General features: G+C 45.3%; 2 protein-coding genes across 4 annotated transcripts in view; both read right to left on the bottom strand.

The window, feature by feature from the left end:
* Nucleotides 1-7,798, bottom strand: part of CSE1L (chromosome segregation 1 like) — a 51,734-nt gene extending 43,936 nt beyond the window's left edge. Inside the window, exon 1 of the mRNA XM_047770914.1 lies at nt 7,654-7,798. The gene's annotated coding sequence lies outside the window, so the exon portion shown is untranslated. The remainder of the gene's footprint in view (nt 1-7,653) is intronic.
* A 12,629-nt stretch (nt 7,799-20,427) lies between these two features.
* Nucleotides 20,428-25,805, bottom strand: part of ARFGEF2 (ADP ribosylation factor guanine nucleotide exchange factor 2) — a 100,435-nt gene continuing 95,057 nt past the window's right edge. For all 3 annotated transcript variants that reach the window (XM_047770915.1, XM_047770916.1, XM_047770917.1), the window contains 2 exons: nt 24,629-24,746; nt 20,428-24,111 (listed from right to left, as the gene is read on the bottom strand). In XM_047770915.1, coding sequence (XP_047626871.1) covers nt 23,935-24,111; nt 24,629-24,746 — 295 coding nt within the window. In that variant the 3' untranslated portion in view covers nt 20,428-23,934. The remainder of the gene's footprint in view (nt 24,112-24,628; nt 24,747-25,805) is intronic.

Consider the following 25,805-nt stretch of genomic DNA (forward strand, 5'->3'; position numbering starts at 1 on the left):
ACCCACTAAGCAAGGCAAGGGATCGAACCCGCAATCTCATGGTTCCTAGTCAGATTTGTTTCTGCTGTACCACGACAGGAACTCCTAGATGATTTTTTATAATGATTTTTATTTTTTCCATGATAGTTGGTTTACAGTGTTCTATCAATTTCTACTGTACAGTAAAGTGATCCAGACATACACACATACACATATATATACATACATTTTTTTAAGGGCTGCACCCACAACATATGGAGGGTCCCAGGCTAGGGGTCCAATTGGAGCTGTTGCTGCTAGCCTACACCACAGCCACAGCAACACCAGATTTGAGCTGTGTCTGCAATCTACACCACAGCTCACTGCCAACACTGGATTCTTAACCCACTGAGCGAGGTCAGGGACCAAACCTGCATCCTTATGGATGCTAGTCAGAATGGTTTCCACTGAGCCGCGACAGGAACTCCCTATATATACACTCTTTTTCACACATTATCCTCCATCATGTTCCATCTTAAGTGACTAGATATAGTTCCCTACGCTATTCAGCACAATCGCATTACACAGATAATTCTTCTCTTTTTTTTTGGTCTTTTTAGGGCCACACCTGTGGCACATGAAAGTTCCCAGGCTAGAAGTCAAATCGGAGCTGCAGCTGCCAGCCTACGCCACAGCCACAGTAATGAATTATCTGAGCTGTGTCTGCAACCTACACCACAGCTCACAGCAATGCCCGATCCTTAACCCACTGAGCGAAGCCGGGGAATGAACCCGCATCCTCATGGATGCTAGTCACCTTCCTTACTGATGACCCATGACAGGAACTCCTACAGATTTTTATTCTCTTCATATCTTCTATATTTTTCTAATACCCTATGACTACCTATGTGTAAAATACAATCATAAAGTTATTGAAATTTTACATTTTAAAAATGCCATGACAAAAGGCAATCAAGTTCAGGCTCTCAAAGCCTCTGGAAGACAAGATACAATTGAAATACCAACCACAGACCAATAATCCCTTTCCCGCAGTTTTGAGATCCGAAAAATCTTTAAACTAAAAGGTTTTTTTTCAAGTTTGTGACAAACTCACTTGGCAGCAAAACCTAATCTGAACTGCCCCAGCTTATAAATATACTCTGTCTCACTGGGTATGTAAATTTGTTTCACTAAAAGAAATACTAATTCGGGGGAGTTCCTGTTGTGGCTCAGTGGTTAATGAATCCAAATAGGAACCATGAGGTTGCGGGTTCGATCCCTGGCCTTGCTCAGTGGGTTAAGGATCTGGCATTGCTGTGAGCTGTGGTATGGGTTGCAGACACGGTTCGGATCCTGCGTTGCTGTAACTCTAGTGTAGACCAGCGGCTACAGTTCCGATTAGAACCCTAGCCTGGGAACCTCCATGTGCCACAGGTATGGCCTTAGAAAAGACAAAAAAAAAAAAAAAAGACAAAGAAATACTAATTTGGAGTTCCTGCCGTGGCTCAGAGGTTAACAAACCCAACTAGCATCCATGAGGACGAAGGTTCAATCCCTGGCCCCACTCAGCAGGTTAAGGATCCAGCACTGCTGTGAGCTGTGATATAGGTTGCAGATGTAGCTTGGATCCTGGGTTGCTGTGGCTGTGGCATAGGCGGTTGGCTATAGCTCCAATTGGACCCCTAGCCTGGGAACTTCCACATGCCATAGGTATGGCCCTAAAAAGACCAAAAAATAAATAAATAAATAAATACTAATTGTATTTGATTGCAGGGTGCTTACCTAATGTCCCATTTTTGATGATGTATAATCTACAGAATGTGAACTGCAAAAAAGAAAAACAGGAGTTCCTGTTGTGGCTCAGTGGTTAACAAATCCGACTAGGAACCATAAGGTTGCGGGTTCGATCCCTGGCCCTGCTTAGTGGGTTAAGGATCTGGCATTGGCGTGAGCTGTGGTATAGGTTGCAGATGCGACTGTGGAGTAGGCCAGCAGCTACAGCTCAGATTCGATTCAACCCCTAGCCTGGGAACCTCCATATGCCTCGGGAGTGGCCCTAGAAAAGGCAAAAAGACAAAAAAGAAAAAGAAACACAAAGGCACTCCTGGAGGTTCACTTTAAAGTCTTTAGGAACTCAAACAGTAAGTTATCCATTTAACGTTGTTTAATCCAGAGTTCCCTACATCACTTGGCCAAAGACCACTTTATTATGGAATACACATTGGAAATCAATGATTTAATCAATTCATTCCCCATTCTTTTCTCTGTGTTGAAATCCTGAATCTACTATGAAATCATGAAAGTTTGCAGGTGCCAAACAAAATAATTTACATTAGCACATATGGGCTTTAAAAAAGTCTTTCTTTGCCACATGCAAATTATTCTATTTTTTGGATTTATGCAAGGCAGAGTGTGTGTCTGTATATGCGCGTGCACATGTATCTTGAGGGGATTACAGAGGTTAGCTGAATGTATTTTTTTGAGTTTATTTTTTATTTTTTTTTGTCTTTTTGCCTTTTCTAGGGCCGCTCCCGCCGCATGTGGAGGTTCCCAGGCTAGGGGTCTAAAAAGAGCTGTAGCTGTCAACCTACGCCAGAGCCACAGCAACACAGGATCTGAGCCGCATCTGCAACCTACACCACAGCTCACGCCAATGCCAGATCCTTAACCCACTGAACAAGGCCACGGATCGAACCTACAATCTCATGGTTCCCAGTCGGATTTGTTAACCACTGAGCCACGACAGGAACTCCGCTTTGAGTTTTAAACACATTCCTCAATAATTCTGCATTTCACTAACTTTCTGCACAACAAAGAGTGCCATGCACTCTGGCACCTGTCAACCTCATCTCCCACCTTCTTGCCCCTCACTACATTCCAGCCCTAAAGCCTTCTTTCTGTTCCTCGAACCAGAAAAAACACTTCTTCCTGACTGTAAGAATGTCCACCCTTCTAATTTGATGCCAGGTATATCATTCAGCTGAGTGCCCACTGTCAACCCCTCAAGAGAGACTTCTGGGGCTTATGGTCTACCTCTCATCCTTGTTATACTGGTAACAGCATTAATCCTCATTTGAGATATCTTTGGCTTGTCAACTCTTATTTGTCAGCTCCTTAGGGCAGGGATTTTATAGGTCTTGTTCATCTCTCTATGCCCAGGACCTTTGAACATTGCCTGGCATACAGCAGACATTGATTAAGCATTTGCTGCATGAACTAACGGATAAGTCAGTATGTTAACCAGCTAAAACACTGATCCCATCTGGACTGGAGACTATTACTTGAGGATCATTTATTAGGAGGCCCAACATAATGTAGGGACTCAGTTATATCTGTCGGGATAAACAATGACCAATTTACCACCATAATTAATTTCTGCTCATTCAAAAGTGCTTCAAGAAAGATGTGAATTTGAAATTTGTGCCGTATTATAGTTCATCTCTGCCAGTGCCTACACTTTTGTTTTGAGGCTTTGCACTTCTGTCCCATCTGCTTGGACAACTATGCCCCTGGAGAGCTTCGTGCCCACTCAGGTCTCTTTTCAAATGTCATTCATTTTTAGAGATGTCTTCTTGGACCCTCCTATGTAAAAGAGCACCCATTTCACCACTCTCCATTCTCTTACTCTGTTTTTCCAAGTAAATTTTACCAGGCATATGAATGAATTATTTATTTCCTTCCCTCCCTCCTTCCTTTTTTTGGCTGTGCCTGTGGCATACAAAACTTCCCAAGCCAGAGACTGAACCAGCAGTAACCAGAGCCAAGTCATAACAATGCCAGATCCCTAATTGACTGAGCCACCAGGGAACTCCTGGATTTCCTTATTTACCATGCTTCTCCCTGCATTAGACTGTAAACTCTGTGTGAGTAGAGACTTTGTGTTTTGTTCACTGCAACTTCTCTATATTCTTACAACAGTGATGGGCACACACTACATATCTGTTGTTCTATCTTCAAAGGCTACATACTCTTGTTGACTTTTCCCATCAAAAACACTACCATTATTCACATTTACTCTAGTCAACTGGCTGTGACAAACAGAAGAACTGGAGACAACTGATTCTAAGACCATATGGTAGAGTGACCTCCCTCCACCCCCCAAACAACAAAGTTGAAGTGCTAGGTAAGACTATTTTTAGATTTTAAAAAAGCAGGGGGTGGGGGGAGAAGTGTGTGTAGGTGTTGAGGGACATAAACATGCACGCTACAATCCCTGACTATATAAATCCTTTTTTTTTTTTCTTGTCTTTTGTCTGTTGTTGTTGCTATTTCTTGGGCCGCTCCCGCGGCATATGGAGATTCCCGGGCTAGGGGTTGAATCGGAGCTGTAGCCAGAGCCACAGCAACGCGGGATCCGAGCCACGTCTGCAACCTACACCACAGCTCACGGCAACGCCGGATCGTTAACCCGCTGAGCAAGGCCAGGGACCGAACCCGCAACCTCATGGTTCCTAGTCGGATACGTTAACCACTGCGCCACGACGGGAACTCCTTTTTCAGTCTTTTTCTAGGGCCACATGCACAGCATATGGCAGTTCCAAGGCTAGGGGTCTAATCGGAGCTGTAGCCACCAGAGCCAAAGCAACTGGGGATCCCAGCCACGTCCGAGACCCACACCACAGCTCAGGCAACACCGGATCCTTAACTCACTGAGCAAGGCCAGGGATCGAACCCGCAACCTCATGGTTCCTAGTCAGACTTGTTAACCACTGAGCCATGACGGAAACTCCCAGAAATCCTATATTATTGTTAGTGAAAAGACTAAATGTTTGCCAACAAATACTTCTTCTTTTTAATTTAAGTTAATGGCCACACCCATGGCATATGGAAGTTCCCAAGTGAAGGACTGAATCTGAGCCGCACCTGCAACCTATGCCATCAGATCCTTTAACCTCTGCAGCAACCCAAGCTGCTGCAGTCAGATTCTTAACCCACTGTACCACAGCAGGAACTCCAACAAATCCTTCTTCTATCTCCTCAGGGATGTCTGTAAACCGAGCCTTGACTTGGGAAAGTATGAGGTCAAGTAATTTTAGAGAGTACTCCACAGGTATTCACCACATATCAGCAAGCTCAAGGTCTAATTAAACTATCTTATTTGGCCGCAGGTGAAGGTATTTTGACACTCTGAAATATTAGCAATATATAAATGTAAAAAGTGTTACTGGCTTTAAAATAAAGACTCAAACTAGAAGTGAAAAATGCATTCTTTCACCTTTAAATGAGGGGTGATACTTTACTTCACCACGCTATCTTTGGAAATCCCTACCAATACATAAAAAGTAAAAAACATGTACTATAAAAAAATGATTATGACAGACTTAGCTAAATTCCAAGTTCATCTTGCTGAATGAATGGCTGGACCTATGTCTAGCCTCTTTCCATAGGCCCTCAGTTAGTTATAGGTGCAGACTTTTGGAATAAAAGCTTTGCTTTCCAAGGCCATCTCATAGAAATAAGTGACATAAGTTGATCCAAGATGTGTGCCTTTTCCTTAGTTATTTCCTCCATATTAGAAAAGAATTCCTGAGGCCTTACATCTGGGAAAAGGGAGAGAGATCCAACAAATGAAAACTATCTGGCATACATACATGAAGGATATATCCCCACACTTCTATCCACCCTCTGCTTTCTCATCACAGGAATTTACCACTTAGGTGCAAATCCAAACTCTTTACATTGACTACAATGCCCTGTAAGATCCAGCCCCTGGCTACCTCTCACTTCACATGATATTCTGGCAAGCAAGATTTCCCCACATATTCCAATATTCCAAGCTTGTTCCTGTCCTCGAGCCTTTGTACTTTCTATTCTCTCTGCCTGGAATGTTCTGTCCCCTAGTCTTTCCATAAATGGTCTCAGCTCAAATGCCACCTCCTCAGAGAAGCCTTGACAGTCACATCACTCTGTCACTTGTCACTATCTAAAATTATCTAAGTCATTTATTTGTATTGTTTCTTTTCCCCACTAGAATATAAGCTCCCCAAGGGAAGGGACTTAGTCCATTTTTGTTTCTTCACTGTATTCAAAGAGATTAAGTGGGTGCTCAATTAAGTTATTAAATGAATAAAGGAATAGATAAAATACCAAAGGGAAAGCACTGCTCTCAAACCCATCTAATCCTGTATAGGAAATGGTTTCCCTCTATCCCAGTCCCCAACTAGGAGAAATCAAAGTACACAGAAAGGGAGAAAGAATTATCTTGCACTAATGATAAGAAATGAAAGACAAAGGGTCTTAAGAGGGAAGAGGCTAGATCAAAAGTTCCACCAGTTATGCAAAAAATAAGAGACACACACACAGGCCAAAAATTTGATGATGGGGGCCCAAGTGGAGGAGAAATGGACTACTGGTAGGATCTAAGAGAAAAAAAAGTCCCTTTCTTGTCTCCAAGGAATATCTGTACATCTACTATGTGGCACGCACCGACCACCTGGGTACAGCAGTAACAAGACAGGCCAGGTCCTTGCTTTTTTACACCCTAGCAGTTGAGAAAGGCAATAAACAAGTAAATTTTAAGTGATTCTACGTAAGTGATTTACGAAGTAAAACTAGGATGATGTGATAAAAGAGCTGAAGGAAAGAGACCCTTTGAGAGGTTGGTCAAAGAAGGCCTAAGGTGAGTGAAATGTGAAGGACAGGGAAGCAGCCTTGCAAAGACCTGATGTTGGTACTTTTCAAACAAAAGGCACGTCCAAACGCTTTACGGAGGACATGAGCTTGCAACATTTAAGAAAAACAAAGGTCAGCAGTACTGCTTCAGTGAATACTACTTCAGAAGAGATGGGTGGAAGAGGCGGACAACGAAACGGCACTTCAGACGGGACTTTGTAAACTGCGGTAATACTCAGTGGATCCTCACAGTCACTTTACGAGGTGGATATTTTCAACCCCACTTTGTAGATAAAGTGGAGACTTGGAGAGATGAAGTGACTGGCTCTAAGTTACATTCCTGGGGTGAAGCTAAATCTGGAGCGAACCCAGGCTTTCTCATTCCAAAGCTGAATTCCACGCTCCGAACTACCACATAATAGCTTTTCCTCAAGAGGCGGACCCCACGTTACTGGGCAGGTGCTCAGAACCCCGGTGCACCCACTACAATCTAATCCTCACGAGCAACTCAGCAAAGTGAGATCACGATGCCTATTTTACAGTCACGGAGACTGAGGCACAGGGAGGTGGAGCTCCACCGCCTCCTTAATCAGAAAGTGAGGACAGAGGAAGAGGCGGTCAGGGCGGAGGCCAGCACTCCAGCCCAGCAGCCGCACAGGCCTTGCCGCCGCACTCCGCTCACGTTGCGGGGTGGCCGGGAGCGCTGAGAATGGACACGCAGGCGCAACCAATGAGAGGGGGACTTCCAGAGCGGCGTGGCCAATCAGCGCAGCGCTGGAGGGGAAGGGGCGGGCACTGGATACGCTCGCGTTAGGTCGCGCCTGGGTTGCCCTGGCCCCTCGCAGGCCCGGGTACCGCCGAGCCTGGGCCTCAGACCTGGGACGCCATGAGGGGATGGGAGACCGTTCGGCAGATGCAAAAACCTTACCCGAGGGTGCCGACCCGGACAGAGGCCTATATCCTGCTCTCTCCAGGAGGTGCGGTCCTTACTACCCAGCGTTCGGAAGTGCTGGAGCACCTCATTCCTCCCTCAGCCGGTTCCCAAGAGGCCACCGTGCCAGGCCGTGCACGCCCGCGCCTTACCTCGTGGGGATACGGGAACGGAGAAGGGAATCTCAGCCGCGGACGGCAGCCAGCACTACCCACTCCTACTGCCGCTCCACCTCACATTCAAACCCCGGCAAAATGGCGCGGCAGCCAGGCTGCGGCCGGGGCGCATGCGTGAGCAGGGCCGAGGCAGGGGGCGGGGCCAAGCGCGCCCGGCCCCACCCAGGCTGGAAAGGCCAATCTCTGCCCCGCTCTGGGTTTGCTGACGTCATAGTGGACAATGCTCTTTGGCTCTGACCTCTCTAAGGGGCATCACAATCCCCATTCGGAACTGAGCAGATTCTGCGAGTGACCATTTTTGATATCAGGCACCCAGCAGTGAAACTGACAGTACTAACGGCCTGAACCTAGCCAGAACATGAACTGGGACTTGAACCCAAGTGTCAGGACTCAAACCCAGCCTAAACCCGGATTGGGACTTAAACCACAGTTTTAAATTAGAATCACTCACCCTGTGTCTGGACTTACTGAGGTTCTTCATACCTCCTCGCAGAAGAAATTCAGGGAGAGACAAAGTGACAGGCAAGAAGTAGATTTATTAGGACAGGAAGCTTGTGAGAGGTGCAAGCGGGCAGGCACGGAAGCTCTGCCCCTGAGGATCCCGTGGACTATAGTTTTATCATCCAAGGGGAGTGGAGGTTGGAAAAGCCCCCCTCTTCCTTTCTGGGAGTAGTAACTCCTCCTTAGTATCCAGTAAGGTGTGTATTCAAATCAGTAGAAGGGTGGTCCTCAAACTTCTGCTCTTGGTCTGAATCTGAATGCAGGCCTAAACCTATCCCCCATCCAACGACCTGAGGCAATTCTCACGCCTCCACTAGTCAAGCAAGCCTGCCTTGTGCTGATGGCTTTCTTGGACAGTTATTAACTTACAGTTATCTCCCAATGTACCCTAAGTTTCCCTCTTTAACTTTGGTCCTTTATCCGGACTTCTACAACTACCTGTACCTACTCCATCCCTATCAGTAGGTCTCATATAATTGTTGAACAAATTGCCCAAGGTCATATTCAAAGCGTCTTAGACAGAAAGAGAACTTTCTGCCCCCTCATAGAGCTTATGTTTTAGAGGGAGAAATGGAATCAGCAAGTAAGATAATTCTGGAGTTCCCTGGTTGCTTAGTGGTTAAGGGCCACTACTGTGGCTCGGGAACTTCTGCATGCCCCAAGCACGGCCAAAAAACAAAGATCATTTCAAATTTGATTAGTGCTCTGAAAGGAGGATTTAAAAACAGATTGATATGGGAGGCGGTGACATGGAAGGGCAATGGGATAGCCAGAGGAGACCTCTGAACAAATGACAATTGACCTGAATTTCAACAAGGAAACAAGCTGTGGATCAGCCTGCAGAGCATTCTAGAAGGAAGGGATGCCAATAGCAAAGACTGAGGCAGAACTGGGCTAGGCTGGGGCTTAAAAAAAAGTGGAGCCATGGCAGGAGACAGAGTTAGGTCAGCAGGGGCCAGATGATGTAGGCCTCCTAAGCCTATGTTTGGACTCTGTCTTAAATGTACCCATTCAGGATGATCACCAAATTTATATTTTAAAAGTCTCCTTGTACTGTATGGGGCGGAAGAGCTTGAAGCAGGAGACCAGTGAGGAGGCTGTTGGAAGCATCCAGGGAATTGAGGTTAAGCCTGGAGTAGGGTGAGTAGCAGTGAATGTGGAGAAAATCAGACAGCTTCAGGATATATTTTAGAGGTAGAGCCTGTAGGATCTTATGATACACTGAGTGTGGGAAAGAGGGGAACCAGTTACGACTTGTGGAAATCCCTACCCTCAGTTTTGGCCACCTCCTCAACAGGCCCAGCTGTCTCCACTCAGAGCCCATCCCTTGGAATTGCTAGCTTGCAACTCCCTGGGACTGAAAGCCATGCTATTTGGTCGTCATTTGAGGAAACAAACATGAAAGCACAAAATTATATAGGCACTGAGAACAGCAGATCTCTCAGTCCTTGATGACTTTGTCCAAGCCCCTACACCCTGAGATCAACAGATTTTTTTTTTTAATCTTTTTAGGGCCGCACCCATGGCATATGGAGGTTCCCAGGCTAGGGTCTAATCAGAGCCGTAGCTGGCAGCCTACGCCACAGCCACAGCAATACCAGATCCAAGCCGAGGCTTCGACCTACACCACAGCTCACAGCAAAGCCGGATCCTTAACCCACTGAGTGAGGCCAGGGATCGAACCCACAACCTCATGGTTCCTAGTCAGATTTGTTTCCACTGCACCACGACAGGAACTCCAAGATGAGCAAATTTGAACACAGCTTCTAGCAGCATAAGGCTGTGTCTCTAGGGTGACCCCAGTATCCCCACCCCAGGAAAATTTACTGTTTTTTCTTACCAAGACCTGAGGATGGGCCCTAACTTTCTTTTCTTAGAGCATTTACTGGCAAGGGCTTACAGTTGCAAACTCTTCCTCTGTCCCTTTGAGATATAGATGTATCACCAATTCAGGAATGTCTTTCTCAAGGACCCGAAAGTCCTTCCTTTGAAATGTAATCATTAGGAAGGTAGAGTCTCAAATCTCCCAGTCTCTGTGGGAGGCTAGAAGCCTAACTTTTTTTTTTGCCATTTCTTGGGCTGCTCCCACAGCATATGGAGGTTCCCAGGCTAGGGGTCGAATCGGAGCTGTAGCTTCCAGCCTACGTCAGAGCCACAGCAACGCGGGATCCAAGCCATGTCTGTGACCTACACCACAGCTCATGGCAACACCGGATCATTAACCCACTGAGCAAGGCCAGGGATCGAACCCGCAATCTCATGTTTCCTAGTCGGACTCATTAACCACTGTGCGATGACGGGAACTCTCTAGAAGCCTAACTTTGATAACTGCCAGCCTACAGACATAGCTGGCCTAATCCCGTTTCCACTGAGCAACACCGCGTAACTTTTCACAGGAGCCCCAGCTCTCTCCTTCCTCCCTTGTTCTCCCTTTAAAACGCCCAATCACCTCTGCACGAGTCCTGAATGAGCTCAGGTCTTTCCCCTCCTGCAGAATAAAATCTGTTGTCACCACTTCAACAACATCTGGCTGTGTTTTTGACTGCACCCTAACTGCAAATGTAAAAGCAACTCCAATCTATACAGTGTAAAAAGTTGTTCTATTTGAGTGAAAAGGTTATAAAGTTTTAGTAAAATTACTCAACATTATTACAGCCCACAAACCCTAGAAGATCTGGCTCCTGCCGACCCTCCCCACTCCTCCCCTCCACCCTCACTCAGCTCAGCCACCGCACCTTCCTTTCTGTTCTTCCAAACTCCAAGCTTATTCCTACCTCAGAGCATTCATAGTGCTCCTCCCAGCTCTGCCTCGAATGCTCTTCCAGATCCTCGAAAGACTGGCTTTTCCGTACCTTTAGATTCCAGCTCAAATATTACCTCAAAGTGGCCTTCCCCTTTTTTTCCAACTGAAATTGCCCATTCCCCACCAGCCAAAAGTGACATTTAGGGTTTCCAGGTTTAGCAAATGAAATACAGTTTACCTAGTTCAACGTGAATTTCAGAAAAGCAATGTATAATTTTTTTAGTGTAGCTATTGCACGGGATGTACTTATACTAAAAAAATTGTAGTGTTTATCTGTAATTCACATTGAGCCAGGGATATTACCTGGCAGCCCCAGCTCCATCATATCATCATCTTCACAGCATTTATCACTCCATACAATTAACTGTTTCTTAAAAACAAAACAAAAACAAAAAGACAAAAACCATATGCTTAAGGACTTTTTTTTTAACAGACTAAATTGTGTTTTTGTTTCTAATTTTTACACCCACCTGCAGCACATGGAGGTTCCTGGGTGAGGGGTTGAATCAGAGCTGCAGCTGCTGGCCTATGCCACAGCCACAGCCACAGCCACAGCCACGCCACAGCTGAGCTGTGTCTGTGACCTACACCACAGCTTTCAGCAATGCAGGATCCTTAACCCACTGATTGGGGCCAGGGGTCGAACCTGCATCCTCATGAATACTAGTTAGGTTCCTTACCTCTGAGCCATGATGGGGACTTCCCAGGCCAGGGAGTGAGCCCAAGCCACAGCTGCAGCAACACTGGATCTTTTTTTTTTTTTTTTTTGTCTTTTTGCCATTTCTTGGGCCGCTTTCCACGGCATATGGAGGTTCCCAGGCTAGGGGTCGAATCAGAGCTGTAGCCGCCGGCCTACACCAGAGCCATAGCAACGCAGGATCCGAGCCGCGTCTGCAACCTACACCACAGCTCATGGCAACGCCGGATCGTTAACCCACTGAGCAAGGGCAGGGACCGAACCTGCAACCTCATGGTTCCTAGTCGGATTCGTTAACCACTGAGCCACGATGGGAACTCCTCCAACGCTGGATCTTTTAATCCAATGTGCCAGACCGGGGATCAAATCTACACCTCTGCAGTGACTAGGGCCACTGCAGTTGGATTCTTTTTTTTTTTTAATATAGTGATTTTTATATTTTTCCATTATAGCTGGTTTACGGTGTTCTGTCAATTTTCTACTGTACAGCATGGTGACCCAGTTACATATACATGTATACATTCTTTCTTCTCACATTATCAGGCTCCATCATAAGTAAGTGACTAGATGTAGTCGGATTCTTAACCTACTGTGCCACAATATGAACTCCCAATTTCACTTTTACAGCCCAGATGGGAGGCAGAAGAGTGTTGATATTGAAAATTGAGAAGTGTCAGATTGTTGTTTCTTTTTATTTATTTTTTTTATGGTCACACCTGTGGCATATGGAAGTTCCCGGGCCAGCGATTGAATCTGAGCTGCAGCTGTGGCAATGCCAGATCTTTAACCCACTGCACCGGGCTGGTGCCTCTGCAGCAATCCAAGCTGCTGCAATCAGGTTCTTAACTCAGTGCGCCACAGTGGGAACTCCTGTTTCTTATCTTTTTAAAATGGAGGCATCCTTCTTTCTTTTTCTTTTTTTCTTTTTTTTTTTTTGTCTTTTTGCCATTTCTTGGGCTGCTCCCACGCCATATGGAGGTTCCCAGGCTAGGGGTCAAATCGGAGCTGTAGCTGCCAGCCTACGCCAGGGCCACAGCAATGTGGGATCCGAGCTGCGTCTGCGACCTTCACCACAGCTCACGGCAACGCCGGATCGTTAACCCACTGAGCAAGGGCAGGGACCGAACCCACAACCTCATGGTTCCTAGTCAGATTCGTTAACCACTGTGCCACGACGGGAACTCCTCCTTCTTTCTTTTTAAACAAATATGTGCATGGTGGAAAGTCCACATAGTACAAACAGCATTTGATCTTTCACTAATTAGGACATTAACTGTAGGTAATATGCTGACTATTTAGGCCCTTCACGTTCTTTATCTGATGTTCTCTGAGAGGCATGTGAGTTTCCCAGCATGTGATTCTGGCTTTGTCATCGTTAAAGGGTACTTCAGTCAGCTTTTGGTTTATATTTTGAAGCTATTATGCAGATAAAAGATTCCTGCAGTTTCTCCTTGATGACGTCTACTATGTGATAATGTGAAATATTCTTCTTTGGCCTTTTCAAAGCTCTCCTCCTCCAATTCTTTTTTTTTTTGTCTTTTGTCTTTTTGTTGTTGTTGTTGTTGCTATTTCTTGGGCCGCTCCCGCGGCATATGGAGGTTCCCAGGCTAGGGGTTGAATCGGAGCTGTAGCCACCGGCCTATGCCAGAGCCACAGCAACGCAGGATCCGAGCCGCGTCTGCAACCTACACCACAGCTCATGGCAACGCCGGATCGTTAACCCACTGAGCAAGGGCAGGGACCGAACCCACAACCTCATGGTTCCTAGTTGGATACGTTAACCACTGCGCCACGATGGGAACTCCTCCTCCTCCAATTCTATTTTGTCTGATATCAATATCGTTGGAACTGCTTTCTTTTCTTTCTTTTTTTTTTTCTTTTTAGGGCCGAAATTAAGACCTAAGGAAGTTCCCTGACTAGGGGTCAATCAGAGCTGCAGCTGTCAGCCTGCACCACAGCCACAGCAACCAGGGATCTGAACTGCATCAGATCCCTGTGTCACAGCTTGCAGCAATGCTGGCTCCTGAACCCCCTGAGCGAGGCCAGGGATCAAAACTGCATCCTCATGGAGGCTAGTCAGGTTCTTAATCTGCTAAGCTACAATGGGAATTCCCTGGACCTGCTTCCTTTCCGGTGACAATTTCCTGGCCATTTTCTCTGAACCCAGCTTTATCAACATGTAATTGACACATCCCTCACCGTCCCTTTATCCTTTTGGGTCAGCCTGGTTAAGAGTGTGGACTTGAGCCAGACTACACAGGTTAAGATCCCAATGCCATCCATCTGTGTGATATTGGTCAAATTACTTATAACGTGATTGCCTCATCTCTAAAATAGTATCTGGATAATAAATACTATTTTGCCTCTTAGGGTGGTCATGAGATTTAAAGGGCCAGTATGTATGAAGCCCATGAAAGAGCACCTGGGAAACTAAGTGCCCAAGCGTGTTAGCTGTTGGGACCATTTGTTATGTTCAGTGGGAGTGTATTTTGAATGGCCTCCCATTGCCCCCCGCCCAGGTCCCCCTCCCATTGCTGATCCCCAGGTGGTACGACCTTAGACCTGGGCTAGCTTTTGGCCCCTTGCCTTGGTCCCTGTGCTTTAGAGGGCTCCACCCTCCAGCCACTCACTACCCACATGCCAGGTGGGTGCACTTTCCTGCTCACCAGGAACCCATGCCACATCCTTTCAGACCACCTTCCAGTCACACAGGATCCTGGAAGTCCCCACCCTTAGGCCCTGAGCCCTCTTCCAGGGTCCTTGGAAAGCTCTCGCCTGGGTCACTTCTGAGAGCAAGTGCAAAGCAGGTGTCAACACCCCTAAGCTGGAAGTGTGATGAGGGGGCAGACGCATGTGCAGCAGGTTTGGACGGAGCTGGACATCTGCACACACACATTCACAGCCTTGTGGTGCAGGCTGAGGCTTGAGGACGGAGGAGGAAGGCTGCAGGACAAAGGCCAATTCTCCCCCTCCTGCTCGGGTCTGGCATGGAACTCTGGGGAGCCTGAGAATTTGAATTTCTATTGTCCATTTTTATTTCTTGATAATTCAACTTTTGAACTTGGACTTCCAGGTATTACAAAGATATTTACCAAAGAAGGAGGTTAGAACATTTTTTTTTGTCTTTTCTAGGGCCGCTTCCCACGGCATATGGGGGTTCCCAGGCTAGGGGTCAAATCGGAGCTGTAGCCACAGGCCTACACCAGAGCCACAGCAGCTCGGGATCCGAGCCGCGTCTGCGACCTACACCACAGGTCACGGCAACGCTGGGTCCTTAACCCACTGAGCGAGGCCAGGGATCAAACCCACAACTTCATGGTTCCTAGTCGGATTTGTTAACCACTGCGCCACGACGGGAACTCCAAGAGCATGTTTTATTCGCAAGTTTATTAGCCTGGCATATAACTTTGAGGCTTAGTGGCTGTGAGCCCAACATTTGTATTTCTGCCCCAGAACCGGCAGATGTCAGTAGAGGGCTGTGCTCCCAGCCTTCTGGAGCCAGTGTCCCCGTGATCTACAGCTGTCTGCTCCCCAGCACAGGAAGCAGCCCTTCTCGGTGTGAGACCCCTCCTTAGGGAGGGACTCAAAGGAGAATCAGAGAGGCAGTGGAGGAGAGAGATGAGGCAGGAGCTAATGACTCTCAAGCACCAAGAGGTGATGTGGGGCAGAGGGCTCTAGAGCCAGACTGCAGGGCTTTGAATCTGTGTGGCTTTGGACAAGTTCGTTCTCCTCTCGAGCCCCATATAAAAAATGGGGTGTGATGATGATAATAAGTACCTACCTTACGGAGCTGTCGTGAGGATTGAAGGGGATGATGTGAGCAGAGCAAAATGCAAATGATCATTCTTCCTTTGATCACTGCTCTGTTGCTGGGTGCTGTCACAGAAATGACAGGGGGGAAAACAGGCTGAACAATGGCTGAAATGGCAAGCGCCTATAAAATGACCAAACGGGAAGCCTAACAGAGGGAATAAAGTTCTCTTTCCCTTCTCCTTTGGTGGAGGGGACGGGGAAGTGTGACCAGGGAATGTGGAGCCTCAAACTGGAGCCCTTTGGGCACCTTCCCGAATGTTCTCAGGGGAAGCAGGTGCCTGGGGCCAATTTCTGTCATGGCAGCTATGGAGGAGGGGGTCTCTGGGCAGCAACTTCCTCTTCGAGCTGAGCAAGGCAAATGGAGAGTGGAACTGCCAGCGGAAAGAAAGGAAATGACCAAGAAAGCACAGGAAATGACCTAATATCCCTGAGTTTGTGAACCGTCCCATGATCATCCTAGAATTTCCACTTAAAAAAAAAAAAAAAACCTCAAAAAAAAAAAAAGGCTCTGCATGTTTCCTTCACTTAAATTCATTGAGTGGGGAGTTCCCTCGTGGCCTATTGGTTAAGGACTCAGTATTGTCACTGCTGTGGTGCAGACTAATGCTGTGGCTTGGGTTCAATTCCTGGCCTAGGAATTTCTGCATGCTGCTAGCACAGTACTCTTCCCCGCCAAAAAAATTCATTGAGAGAATTTTGTATCTGGTACTGTGTTCCAGTGGGTGAGACTATCATAAACAAAACAGCCATGGTCATTGCCCCCATTCCAGTGGGGGAGACACAGCAAGCAGACTGCTGCAGATGGCAGTGAGCTCAGAGGAGGACATCAAAATGGGAACAAGGAGTTAGCATGTGGGTTGAAGCCAGGAGGAGGAACTGGCATGACGTGACCTAGAGAGAGTGCATTCCAGGCAGAGGAATAGCATGGGCAAAGGCCCTGAGGCAGGAGCAAGTGTAGAACTCTTAAGAAGTCATGAATTCATGACTTAAAAAAACTGAGGTAGGAGTTCCTGTTGTGGCTCAGTGGTTAACAAACCTGACTGGGAACCATGGGATTTCGGGTTCGATCCTTGGCCTTGCTCAATGGGTTAGGGATCTGGCGTTGCCCTAACCTGTGGTGTGAGTGGCAGATGCAGCTCGGATCCCGCGTTGCTATGGCTCTGGCATAGGCTGGCGGCTACAGCTCGGATTAGACCCCTATCCCTGGAACCTCAGCGTGCCACGGGAGCTGCCCTAGAAAAGGCAAAAAGACCAAAAAAAAAAAAAAACCACACAAAAGACAAAAAACAAAAAACTGAGGTACAGTTGATTTACAGTGTTGTGTTAGTTTCAGATGTATAGCAAACTGACTCTGATCTATTTATCTATATATCTTTTTCAGATTCTTTTTCATTAGAGGTTATTATAAGATATTATATATAGTTCCCTGTGCTATACTAGTAAGTCCTTGTTTATCTGTTTTAGAAATAGTAGTATGTATCTGGAAATCCCAAACTCCTAAATTATCCTTCCCTCCCTCCTTTCCTCTTTGGTAATCCTAAGTATGTCTACTTCTGTTTTATAAATAAGTTCATTTGTGTCATTTTTTTAGATTCCACATACGAGTGATATATTTGTCTTTTTTTTGTTTTTTTTTTTTTGTCATTTCTTGGGCTGCTCCCACAGCATATGGAGGTTCCTAGGCTAGAGGTCAAGTTGGAGCGTAGCCACTGGCCTACGCCAGAACCACAGCAATGCAGGATCTGAGCCGCGTCTGCAACCTACACCACAGCTCACGGCAATGCTGGATCCTTAACCCATTGAGCGAGGCCAGGGATCAAACCTGCAACCTCATGGTTCCTAGTCAGATTCGTTAACCACTGAGCCATGACGGGAACTCCATATTTGTCTTTCTTGACTTAGCATGATAACCTCTAGGTTCACACATGTTGCTGTAAATGGCATTATTTCATTCTTTTTTTTTTTTTTTTGGTATATTCTAGGGCCCCACCCGAGGCATATGGAGGTTCTCAGGCTAGGGGCCAAATTGGAGCTATAGCTGCCGGCCTATAGCACAGCCACAGCAATGCGGGATCCGAGCTGTGTCTGTGACTTACACCACAGCTCACGGCAATGCCGGATCCTTAACCCACTGAGCCAGGCCAGGGATTGAACCCGCAACCTCATGGTTCCTAGTCGGATTTGTTAACCGCTGAGCCACGATGGGAACTTCTATTTCATTTTTTTTATGATTAATATTCTATTCTGTATATGTAGGCTATGTATAGAAAACATAAAAAAGTGTTTTCCTTCCAGTTTCCATGATCTGTCCACAGGTCTCTTCTATTGAATGATGCTTAGCTTTTGCTTGCTTCTCAGAAACACATAGCACTCCGGAGAAGAAAATCAATATGCCATTATTGAAGCTCAAATCCACTCAAGCCAAGAAGTTTATTAGAACACATGGGTATTTCTTGGACATAAATCAAGATAAATTCTTTAGGCAAATCTGAATTAAGGAGCCTATAGAAGCTTTATGCAAAGCTTTTGGTGTCTCTGGGAAAGATGAAAACTATTATGGAATTATTCTCAAAGGCTCAATCTTCAGTTGAGCATCAGAATAAAAAAAAATTATTTTTGCCAGAATCCTTGGTAGGCGGCAGGTCTCCCCATCCCTTCTCTTTCTCCTCTTGCTGTGGGCAGGTAGCTGCATTTACTAAGCTGGATGCTCCTAAGTTGTGACACCAATCACTAACCCAAGGACAACTTAGATTTCTTAAGCTGGACCACAGGCATGTTCTACAGGTTTGCAAAAATTCCAGGGAACCACTTTCATTCTCTGAAAAAGGAAAAGTACTTTTGCCTAAATGTGTTCCAGTCTGTTGGCAGGGCATGCTAAAATTGCCTTTCAAAATGCTCAAATAAGTAGCACTTGAAATCAGGTGGAGCTGGCCCTTCCCAGCCAGTGACTGAAGCATGTCTTCTGCCTAGGTAAGCAGAAGAGACATTATTGACATTGGGGCTCGGTGATTCCTTGTGGGGCAGGGGTGGGGGGCTGCTTAGCAGCATGTCTGCCCTCTACTCACTAAATGCCAGGAGCACCCCTGCCAGTTGTGATACCAAAAATGTCTTCAGACATTGCCAAGTGTCCCCAGTGTTCCATGGGGGCAGAATTGAAAGCCACTGCTCTGGGAGTTCTCACTGTGGCTCAGCGGGTTAAGAACCTGATTTTAATCCATGAGGATGCTGGTTCAATCCCTCACTTTGCTCGGTGTGTTAAGGATCTAGCAATGCTGTGAGCTGTGGTGTAGGTGTAGCTGTGCTGTAGCTCTGATTCGACCCCTAGCCTGGGAATGTCCATATGTCACAGGTGTGGCCCTGAAAAGAAAAAGAAAACCACTGCTCTGTTTTCTTTTTTCTGGCCTTGCCTGAAGCATGTGGAAATTCCCGGGTCAGGGATCAAACCCGAGCCACAGCTGAAACCAGAGCTACAGCATCGATAATGCTGGATCCTTAACCTGCTGCACCACCAGGGAACGCTCAAAAATGACTGCTTTAGATAAAACTCAGACACTATCTGCTCTGAAGAAACAAAGACTCTTTAGTAAACCTTTTCAAAAGAAGGGGCTGTTCCTTTGTTCTTCCTTGGAAACACCTGAAATGTGGTACTACAGACAGACGTTTAACTCCAGTGAATTAACAAATTAATAATGATGACTGTGTATGAATCAATTTCAGCTGCGGAATATTTGAAGAACAATCCCGGTTTACAACTTTAGATATTTCGGAAAGAATGGATCCTGCATTTGGAGGCAGTAAAGACAAGCACAGAGCCCACTGTCTCCTGGACGCTGGTTGCCTGGGTGAGCCTCAGAAGCATCCCCCCACGCAGTGCCCAGCTGATAACCTGTCCGTCTTCCTCCGCAGTCCTGCTCTCAATGCCGGCAGGAGGGGAGTTCTGTCTTCTCCTGGGACTAACCCACTCTTCGGACTAATTAATGAGATTCTTTAAGAATCTTCTCATGACCTCAGAACAATATTCACGAGGGGGAGGAAGGTGAAAGAGGGAAATTTTACTTAAAAAAATTAAAACCCACAATTAATATTCTCCCATTAATAATTATACCAGTTAAATATCAAGGCCAAATTTTACCGCCAATTGGGAACTACAAGCTTGTACCTGCCACAAGAACAAAGTAACCTATCATTATACTAAGTGAAGTCTGTCAGACTAACACAAAATCATATGATACCACTTATGTGTGGAATCTAATAAAAAATGACACAAAAGGACCCATTTATGAGACAGAAACAAAGAGTTCAGAATCACAGTTACCAGAGAATACACTAAACCGTGGGGGGTGGGGAGGAGGGATAAGCTGGGAGGGTGGGATGGGCACACACATACTGGTGTGTATGACCAGGTCACCACAAGGACTTACTGTACAGCACAGGGAGGTCTACTCGACGTTCTGTAACACCCCATGTGGAACAAAAGAATGGATGTGTTGGAGTTCCCACCGTGGCTCAGAGGTTAACAAATCCAACTAGTATCCGACACGGGTTCAATCCCTGGCCTCAATCAGTGGGTTAAGGACCTGATACTGCTGTGAGCTGTGGTGTAGGTCATGGATGCAGCTCGGATCCACTGCTGCTGTGCCTGTGGTGTAGGCCAGCAGCTGTGGCTCTGATTCGATCCCTAGCCTGGGAACCTCCATATGCCGTAGGTTGCCCCCCTCCACCCAAAAAAGACAAAAACAGAAAAAGAATGGCTATGTCTATAACTGGTTCATTTGGCTGTAAATCTGAAGCTAAAATCAGCTAAATCCCAATAAAACTGAACACTGAAAATCAGCTAAATCCCAATAAAACTTTTTAAAAAGGTAACCCCCCAAAAAAGAACAAATTAAACCAAAACTATGGCTTGATACATATTAATTACTACATTAAAAGCAGATTTACTTTTTAAAACTTTATTGATTTAACACCTGATTAAAGCATGGGATATTTATTTTAACAGTATTATACATAATATTTTTACATAGAAAACTTTACATAGCATTTCATATTATATAATTCTGCTTATTCTTTCAAAAATGTATACATCCATTGGGCAAGGAATGCTTTTCATTAAATTACCAATATTAAATGCACTTAATCATCATGTATAGATTAAACAAAAGTAGCTACTGACTAACTTGTAGGCATTTTTAAGGTGAAACATACATTTTGCACATAAAGAAATAGCTGATGCAAATATGCAGACGAACATTTAAAAAAATTAGAACACTGAGAAAAACTACACTTTGATGAGTGTCTTTTTTTGAGAGCAAGGATTTCCATCCAGTCATTCTTTTAAATATTCAGCTTTGGTTTCTTTGTTTCCCCAACTGCAAAGCTGCTGACAGCAAAACTTCGGGATTTCGCATGAGTTCAAACTAGGTCTACTTCAACACAAATACTGAAACAGAATTCAGAAAATGCAGGATGATGGATCCAGCTTCTGTTTAAACTCATATCCATGCGCATCGTAACAACAAACGTTTGAACGAGATGATCACACTTGCATTTGTCAGTAGGTTCCTTTAAGGACTGTAAAGACCACTACATGTACAGCCATAATCAACAAAAAAGCAGGAAAGGTGAGGATTTTTTTTTTTTTTTTTGCATTTTGTACAAAAGTCACCTCTCAGAGGAAAATGTTGTTTCCAGATATTATGATACAATTTCCATAAGGTATGTTCTTTGGTTATAAGGAATAACAGGGAAGAGGTGTACTTGATTCTAAAGATGCATATTAGGAATAAAATCCCCCGTCCACCGTTTGTTGTTAAGATGCCAAAGCTGGTGATCTCCCTAAAGGACAATGAGGAAAAACAGAATTGCTCAAAGCAGCAGTGTTGTAACAAATAAAAACTTCTCTAGAGACCCAGCGTATGTAATCAACACTTAAAGCATTCTGAGAAAGAAATAAGACCTTGGAAACGCTTTGCTCTTCTCCGTAACCGTGTTAATGAACGGCGCCTGGCCTGGTGCCGTGGATTTACACACACCCCTTTCACTAGGGTTTGGGCGGGACAAGCCACATTTACCATGAGCTAAGATAGATGTATTCACAGAATAGAATTTAGGCTGAATGGCTTATTACCGGAGGTAAAGGATTTCCTCTGTATGTCACGGATCACCAATAAGAAAACTTACCCTAAATGGTTTTACACCCAGTTTTCCAAAGATCCACGCTGGTACATTTCAAAAAACGCCTCATTCCAAAACCCACATCTTTTCAAAAACACAGCTGAAAAGAAATTCAAACCTCAAGATTTTAGCAAGTCACAAAGTGTGCTTACATATTTCCTGCTCCGCGAGAGGAGGCAAAAATGAAAGAGAAGGCTGGAACACACAGGCCAAGTCTTCCAGTCACATGAGCATCGCAGAAGGGAAGGAAAAAAATCTCCCCCTAAGGATGCAGCTGTACAGAAAATGTATGAACCAACCTGCATGCTCCCCATTTGTATCTTCAATGCCAGCATCAACAGAGACGACTGACGTGCTGAGGCTGTGAGGAACCACAGTACCAGCTACCAGCAAGTCAGGCTCAGAAGGCAGGCTTCATGCTGCGGAGCGAAGAGGTAAGGGATTCCAGGACCAGGATGGCCAACATCCTAGCATTCTCCATTCACAGTAGGACACTCCCCCAGGGTCCCTTCCAGCTAATTCCACAGCCTCTCTTCTCTCATGTACGTAAATAATGTAAAAACCTAAACCTGCTCTTTATTTCTTTGGTAGAGAAATTAAAACACATTTGGGGAAAGAAAAAAGTGACAGAGTACTGCTGGCCAAAACCAAACATTTCTCAAGGCTGTTACAGCACAAAAAATGTTAAGAAATCGGTCTCTTAGTAAACAAAAGCACCAGAAATCCTTCTCTATAAAGAAAAAAGATTCGATTTTTTTTCGATAGTTTCCCAACTTTACTAACTTCTAAGGCACCAGAGTTGACATCAATACAACCCAATTTGCAGGACTACAGGGCGTAGGTAGCAGTCTGAATGTTTTAGTAACTGTAACGCTTCTAATGCTGAGTGCTGCTCTCGGGAGGGAGCTGTGGATGAGCGGGCAGAGATGAAGTGTGTGTTCTTTCTCAATGACTCAGAAAAAATTAAGCTCCCAAATATACTGCTTGCAGGCTTTGGGCCATAGGCGTGGGCTGCCCGCTTTTTCATAAGCTGCACCAGAATTCGGTTCTACTGCAGTAAGAGTATTGCACCATCATTAACATAATAAGGACCCCAGAATCTAATCCTTCCAAAGAACTCGGCTCCTAGGCTCAAACTAACGGAAACACTGAACACATGCCACCTCCCGCCAGGGCCACGGTCAGCTGTGCTGGCCCCATGAAAGCACAGGTCCACTCAGGTTCAACTGGTGACATGTAGCTGGGAAGGTTCACAGGAGCCACTCTTCTCAAGCACGGTCCCCATCTCTGTCCCATGGGGACTGTGCTGAGCAAGCATACTAACAATTGGTACACTCACTCTTCTGAGGTAAAAATAAAAGGTTTACTCAAACAAATTAATTCTCTTAAATTACAATGTCATTTTTGTTACTACTTCATATATTAGATGGACAATGTATTCTGGAAATTTTAATTTAATACCCCTCCACAAATACTTCAAAGAACACTAATAATCATCTTCATTCAATTGTTTCCTTTTTCCTACAGACTTTTCTCCCCATGTTACTAAAACAGGGAGAGCCAGGAGGCGCTACATTTTTTTTTTTTAAAACCTTGCAAGCTCTTAAGTCTAACTTAATCACAAAACACTGCTTTCAATCAAACCCTCAGTAAGATATTTTTTTGTAAAATGCTGTTAAAAAATCACAGACATCAACCAAAAAAAAAAAAAACCAACGAAAAATCAACCCTCTTTTCCCTACTTTTCCCCAAACTAATAATAACTATAGCTGACTCACAACTGACAAAAACACTCAAACTTCTGCAGCACACTCAAAACAACAAAAACACCCAGCATATTTTAGGTGGCACTTAGCCCTTACAAGAGATTTTATTAACATACTTGCTAATAATCACGAACCTACACAGCTAAGTTCAGTATTTTCAAGGAGAGTGACCTCCTCTGACAGAACATTTACGTACGGCCAATCGTGGGACTTTGCTTGAAAATGACAGCGTGTGCAATGACAGAAATTGACAGTTCAGTTGGTAAAATGGAATGACAGAAATGAGACGGACTCCTCACCCACTGTGATAACTGGGTACGCAACACTTTAACAAAATACCACAACGCCTCAGTCAGGAACTTGGATGGAACCATTTTTATCCAGGCCAGCCTGAGCTCCAAGATGCCGACTTTCTATAGTCTGACCCTTCTCGGGGTGTGCCAGACAGATGTGGCAGGGTGACAGTTCTGCAGAGCTGCAGCCGTGGCCCGCAGGGGCCAGCGCTACCAGATTGGTGACAGGGTCCCTGGTACTTGTGATGGCTCTTCTGGAATCCAGATCTTATACACAACACCTATCCTCAGGAAGAACTTCCGCAGAACCGCTCGGAGCTCAGGAATCAGGTCAAACTGCATAATTTCACACAAGTAGGGGTAGTACATTGAAGCATGTGCTTTGAACTTGATAGGAGAGAGAGAGAGAGAAAATTAAACACAGAACTACTTTTTGGTATTATTTTTTCAAAAGTATTCATCTCATCCTGGAACTACTTGTAATGTTGGTCTTTCTCGCTATTATCAAGCTGGTTGCAAAAAAAATCTGCCAATTAAAACTTCTTTTAATTATATTCAGCTTCAAAAGCAAATTACTTGGGAACAGCCTTGTTCCCAAAGTCCACCTTCATTCTAGTAAACCAAGTCTCCAGTTCTAAACCAGTGTCTCACAATCTCTACCCTCTTTTCCAACAAAGCCACACTGGAAATCACTGTAGCTGTTTCAGGCCTTTCTCAACTGGGTTCTTTGAGAGAAAAAGCCCCAATAACCTCAGGCTTCCACTGTCTGTAAAGAACTGACCTCTCCCCAATGCATTCAGAACCATCCTTGGAAGAACGGAGAACGTAGTTACTTCAAACTCTGAGTAAAAAGCCAACCCTAACTTATATCCCAGTGGAAACATCAGAGGTTACTTGTTGGTACCTTTTCATCATTTATTTTGAGGGTTTTCGTTAGAAGTAACAGCAGGAGACTGGTCCAGGCCTCCCGATGGCTTTCGGAATTCACGGTGATGAAATAAGCAAGAGCCTCACTGCATACACTGGAAAAGTCAGAGAGGAGGAAGGCCAAACAAAAGATGAACTTCACATTCTGCTGCCCTGGAGGACTCTATATTCTTTTTTTTTTTTTTTTGTCTTTTTGCCATTTCTTGGGCCGCTCCCAAGGCATATGGCGGTTCCCAGGCTAGGGGTCAAATCGGAGCTGTACCTGCCAGCCTACGCCTGAACCACAGCAATGCGGGATCCAAGCCGCGTCTGCGACCTACACCACAGCTCACGGCAACGCCAGATCCTTAACCCACTGAGCAAGGGCAGGGATCGAACCCACAACCTCATGGTTCCTAGTTGGATTCGTTAACCACTGTGCCACGACGGGAACTCCTCTATATTCTTTTTTTTTGCTGCATACCTGGCATGCGGATGTTCCTGGGCCAGGGAGCTAACCTATGCTACAGCAGTGACAACGCCAGATCCTTAACCCACTGAGCCACCAGGGAACTCCTGTCTGTGATTTGTTTTAAAAAACATTGCTAAAAAAATCACAAGTATATATGGCCTTATGTCCTGCTTTTTTATGGTGAAACTTGAATTACGAACAGGTACCCACATTGAGGAAAGTTATTTTTTAAAAACTTAACTTTTAATGGCTGCATAATATACAATCGTAGAATATACCATAATGTAGTTATCCATTCCACAGTTGACCTATTTAAAATTCGCTCTCCTTATAAGCAAGTCTGCCATGAGTATTCTGTGTGGGAATCCTGATTCCATGGCGGTGGAATTACTGACCCAAGCTCTTGATGTGTAATGTCACCTGGTTTCCAGAAGGACCCAAGCGCTTGCTATACACTCGGTATAGTGGTGCAGGAGAGTGCACTCATGTTTTATTGCACGGCTGCCAACACCACATGGTAATGTTTTCAAATATTAAAGGAGGGAAAGGAGGCTTAGACACAGCATCTTGTCCACAGTTGCCTAAGAAACTGGGCGGCAAAGATCTACTTTTCTGTAGGCGGCTCTCTCACTGGCATCCACTGTCTGCCCGTTGCCGCGTCTCCACATAAAGTACATCCTGGTACCCACAATTCTAATCTGTT

Source organism: Phacochoerus africanus, chromosome 3, assembly GCF_016906955.1.
Source record: "Phacochoerus africanus isolate WHEZ1 chromosome 3, ROS_Pafr_v1, whole genome shotgun sequence".
Lineage (NCBI taxonomy): Eukaryota > Metazoa > Chordata > Mammalia > Artiodactyla > Suidae > Phacochoerus > Phacochoerus africanus.